Here is a 5,000-nt window from a genome sequence, read left to right as displayed (position 1 = left end):
AGTCAAAAAGAAACCAGAAGAATGAAAAAGTAAGGGACTCCAACTTTTACTGAATTATTTTATAATCATGAAAAAGTAAAAAAGAAAAAAAAAGAATCACCCACAGCACGACGTTTTTATTTGGTCTTCAATCCGAGCACGAATCCTGCCCGACAGGGCTTAACTTCAGCTATGGGACGGGAGCCAGTGCTTTCGTTTGTGGTATCCTTCCCAGACGTTACAAGTAAAAAGTTTTGAAACTTGAGAAATGAGATTCCTGGTTTAAGTCGATCTCTCGAACAATTCGGCACTTTTTTGCGAAAACTTTTTGTATGTGGCGTCTGTTGTCGTTGCTCGAAATCCAACTCGAAAATCCACCTCGAAATTCAATTTAAAAATTCAACTCGAAAATGCAACTCGAAAATCCAACTCGAGATCCAACTCAAAATCCTAACTCAGTAAATAGGCAAAAGTATTGTTTCATAGAGATGATAGGCGAAAGTGATTATAGCGATATGAATTCAAAAACGATGGTGGCAGAAAAATATTCAGGTTACAAAAAATTACCTGAGTTTTTGCTGGACCATGCTAACATGAAGAAAGTCGCTATCAAAATTTCTTTATACGCCATTGCCGGTGACTAAAGTTTGGCCCACATGATTAATACTGACCTCCTCTCAGTACAAGACTTCTGTGATTATGACTGGCCAATATAAACTGCTTCGAAACAAATCAACACAAGAAATAAAAGTTGGTTGGAAAGCGAAACGTGATTCTGTTTGCCTTATTAAGTATAGGAGGTTTTCACGTGACGTCATTGCCGTCATGTTGGTGGACGAAAATTACAAAAGATCTCTCATTAGCTTCTTTTGTTTTTCCACTAGAAGACGTACATTTCTCTAATGTTATTGGTGTCACTAAAGGTTGGTTGAAAACCTCCTATTATCATAATGATTATTATTACAACATCCGTATTCCAGTTTAAATGCGGAGAATTTTCCCCCGCACTTTTTTCTTTCTTTGTAAACTTTGCAGAGGGTTTGATAAGTGGTGTTTTACCTCTTTAGTAATCATAAAAGTGACATTTAGAAGTCAACGATTTCTTTTGATTTTTATTTCCTAACAGTCTCTCACTTAGTCTACCAAGCTAGTTATAATCACTCCTGACAAAGTCTTGACTGGCAGGTTTTCGCCATAGCTTTTGCAGCAGTTTCTCGGCATTTTGTGTCCGACACATGAATTTTTAGATTACAAAAAATTATTTAATTCTCAACCTCGGTTAATGCATTTCTCGTGCTCTGATTGGTTTACTCAATCACGGTTACCAATCAGCTCATAGTTTGACCTTATATGGCAAATGATTGCGCTAAGCCTTGCTAAGCTAAAATTATTTTCGCCGGAAGCCGAAATTTCTCTCTGAATAAAGCAAAAAAAACAAAAAATGTTTTTGTGGAAAGTTTGGATCTATTCCGACGTTTAGAAGTACGCGAAAAGGTAAGAAATGTGTCTGTGATGAGCCTGCTTTTGTCTTACCACCAAGGTATTACACAACATCTTTTTCGATTTCACTCGGATTTTTTCGCTTTTTTCGCTCGTAATCGTACTTCCAAACATTTGGGGTTTAAGGAATTTAATAAAACAAGTATTCCACTCGCGCTACGCGCCTCGTTGGCTATTTACCATTTCATATCTAAAGCGCGCTCATGGAATAATTAACAATTATTCCATGAGCGCGCGTTGGATATGAGTTGGCTATAACGAGTCTCATATCCAACAAGCCACATTAAGAAGTGAGGTTCGGCCTCGAAATTTCATTTCCTACTGGGACCCTTAGACCGGCAAGGAATGCGAAACTATTTTAAGTATGGTTTAACTGGAGTCATCGTTGCGTATTCCGACATTACCAAGCTGCCATCGAACGATTTGGAATAACACTGTGATTTATTATTTCAGTTTTGACCCCGTGTACAGTTTTCCATTACCCCCGGGATATATATATGAAAGTGGTCCATAATCAAGTAGTTATGAACTAAAGACTTTGAAACGTTATAGGTTTTACAGTGACAATTAGCCGGAATCTTTGTCTTGGAATCAAACTGTAGAAATATCTACCAAAATACTGTTTCGTAGAAATAAAAGGCGGAAATGATTCTAGCCATAAGAATACAAAACAATGGCGCGAGAAAATATTTAGGTTTTGATAAATTACCTGAGTTCTGGCTGGACCACGCTAGAATGAAGAGAGTCGCTATCAAAATTTCTTTATACGCCATTGAACTGATTAATGTTTGCCCGCATGATTAATAATGATCTCCTCCCCGTAAAAAGGCTTCTGTGATTAAGGCTGTCCAATCTAAACTGCTTCAAACCGAAGCAGCGCAACAAATGAAAGTTGATTGAAAAGCGAAACGCAAATCCGCCAGAGGCACCCAACGATAATCTTCGGTGAAATATGTCAGTCGGGAGAGTCAGACTGTTGTAAGAATTTCGCTTCTACGTTGCCAAACAGCTATATAATTATTTGCTTAAACATAACATAAAAGTTTAGCAACCGGGGAAAAGTAGTCCCTTACGTTTTCGGATGGGATATTTTTGCAATTTTTGGCGCTTAAAAAGGTCACCTAGCAGTTTTGGATGAGCAAATGTTTTGTTGGGAAGTTCTTAGAAGGCCACGTTCAGCTAGCAATTTCTGAAATGAAGATATCATCCCCTAAAATTTTCGGACACTTCAATTTTCAGCTAAGATTTCCGAACTGATCAAATTATTCAAGTTGATAAAAACATCTCTTCAGACAGTCTCTACTACACTACAAGGAAACTAGAAATGTCTTTCAGAGGCTTTCTGCTTAATTTGTTCCTGGCGTATAACCTTGAACAGCTCCGCTTTTTTTATTACGTGATCACGGTATTCAAATTTGAATACGAATATTTTTTTTTCCGCTGTATGGGGGTGGGGGTGGGGTGGAGAGGGTGCAGAGAGAGAGGAATGGGAGTTTCGAAGGACAATATATTCAATACAATTTTCCCTCGGGTTACTAACTTGTCCATGTTGAATATATCTTTACGAATTCTGCAGAGACAATCTTCAGGCAAGTGAAAACTCTTGTCATTTAAGCTGCAGTTCCTGTGACTTGACTTCCATTTTATACAGGCTTATACAGACATTCCCATTTCTCTTGACTTCTTAGTTGAAAGATTAATTGAAATTCAACGACAGTTTTCCTCTCTTTGCATCCGTGACATTTCCACATTAAATAGCCTATTTATATGTGAACACTAGGCTGCGCTGATCATTTAAACTTACTTTTAATTATCGAATGTATAGTGAGCTAAAAAAACGATGTTCCTCGATCTGTGAATACATTTATCCATCCATATGCTCTTTGCTACAAACCACCTTGTGCCTAGTTGTCGACGGCATGGGATATACAACCTTGAAGTAATCGTTGGAACACGTGATTTCAATAAATTGGCAAACGTAAGCCACATATTCAAAGAGGGTTTTTATTAGCACAAGGCCATCTACGTAGGAGCTTGGCTCCTAGGACGTCCTTGCTGACGATGACAAACGAAATAAACTTTCCATGCTGTGTTGCAACAACCTTGGATCATAGACCTTAGCACGTGACCAGCAAAGAGGAACCACTCAAAAACAAATTCCTTTGTTTAGTTATAAATTAAAACCAAAAAAATCCTGAGGAACTCTGTAAGGTCATTCCGAGAAGTTGTAATGTTCATCCTTTCTGCGCATAATTTTATGTGTGATTAGAGAGTGCAAAACAGCGGTCTTTCCCCTGCGGTTGGAGCTGGTCAGAGGGGTAAATCGTCATATTTTGTCGCTTGGTTTGAGTACGGTCACCAATAATCTTTTTCGTGTTTAATTGAGCAATAGCTTTCTTCGTGTAAAACTTAAAGAGAGCACTTACCTGTGTAGATTAATAAAGAATGGTCGAAAACGTAAATTAAGGGATTGCTTGTGGACGTGATTACAATGATTCTAATAAGCAATAGAGTAGAATTTCCATCGGTTTACCAACCAAGTAACCCACGCGGAATGTTGAGAGAAATATTAAAGGTGTTTGGTATATCAAGGGCCAAAGGAAATTCATCAACAAGCTTTTCGAGTACACTCCAACATGTGAATTTGGTTATTACGCTGGTAAACGGATATGAAGCGCAATTTGTTTTTTGACTAATTGGAACGAAAGTGCTATCCCAGTTATTTTATAATCAGGAATTATTCATTATAGAGAACGAGCTCCTTATCCGAAATGAGAACAGTAAAAACATAACCACGATAATTTTCTAAATTGTAATAAAATTTACATGAACTAGTCCCTGTTTGACAGAAAAATAGATACACCTAAATGCAATAAAGTTGTCAGAAAAAATTGCGGTTAGAAAAACTAAACATAGGCACGCAATGCGTGCAAGAGTTTTTTTTTCGGGGGGGTTGACGACAAAAGAAAGGTTAGGCTATTGGATATTGATTTTCAAGTAGTGGGAGAGAATGAGGGTGTTATCGAGAGTGCGAGATATTAATTTTGAAAATACTGCGAAACACTGTAACATGATACTTTTGGTTTTCTCCTTAATACGACCTGATTAATTGTTACAGTAAAATTCCGCTTCCTACACACATGATGGGAATTATCCCTGTGACTACTTTCCTCGTGTAAACTCTTCAAGGGACCACTGTCGGTGAGGAAGCGACCTTCAGACTTTAAATCACGCCGCTTCCGGTCGCCTGAGTCGTGGTTTGCACATGACTCATTTTAAACACGAAGCCGCATTCTTTCATTTAAAGCGCTCAAGAGAAGTTTCTCAAAAAGTGATAAGCGCATCAAATGAAAAAAGCCAACAGCTACAGCTGGAATATTTGCTTCCTAGTTTTTAAAAAAAGTGTGCTGCAAATCTTGCTTCAAGTTTTTGCATATCTAATTACGAAAGCTCCCTGAAATATTCAACAGAAAACCGCGATGAAAAGCTTTTGGCCAAGTTCTTGTTTTTGCAAACACAGT

The 5,000-nt window shown here is 37.9% G+C and overlaps 1 protein-coding gene across 2 annotated transcripts in view; it reads right to left on the bottom strand.

Moving 5' to 3' along the window:
• Window positions 1-2,349, bottom strand: part of LOC138051691 (uncharacterized) — a 12,986-nt gene extending 10,637 nt beyond the window's left edge. The window contains exon 1 of one of the 2 annotated variants that reach the window (XM_068897952.1): window positions 2,189-2,349. In XM_068897952.1, coding sequence (XP_068754053.1) covers window positions 2,189-2,252 — 64 coding nt within the window. In that variant the 5' untranslated portion in view covers window positions 2,253-2,349. Of the gene's footprint in view, window positions 1-546; window positions 645-2,188 lie in introns of those variants that run through there. The other variant, XM_068897951.1, reaches the window with a different exon arrangement.
• Window positions 2,350-5,000: the final 2,651 nt, after the last annotated feature.

The sequence above is a fragment of the Montipora capricornis genome, chromosome 6, assembly GCF_036669925.1.
Source record: "Montipora capricornis isolate CH-2021 chromosome 6, ASM3666992v2, whole genome shotgun sequence".
NCBI lineage: Eukaryota > Metazoa > Cnidaria > Anthozoa > Scleractinia > Acroporidae > Montipora > Montipora capricornis.
Note: the sequence above shows the minus strand (reverse complement) of the source record. Positions and strands in the feature narration are given on the sequence as shown.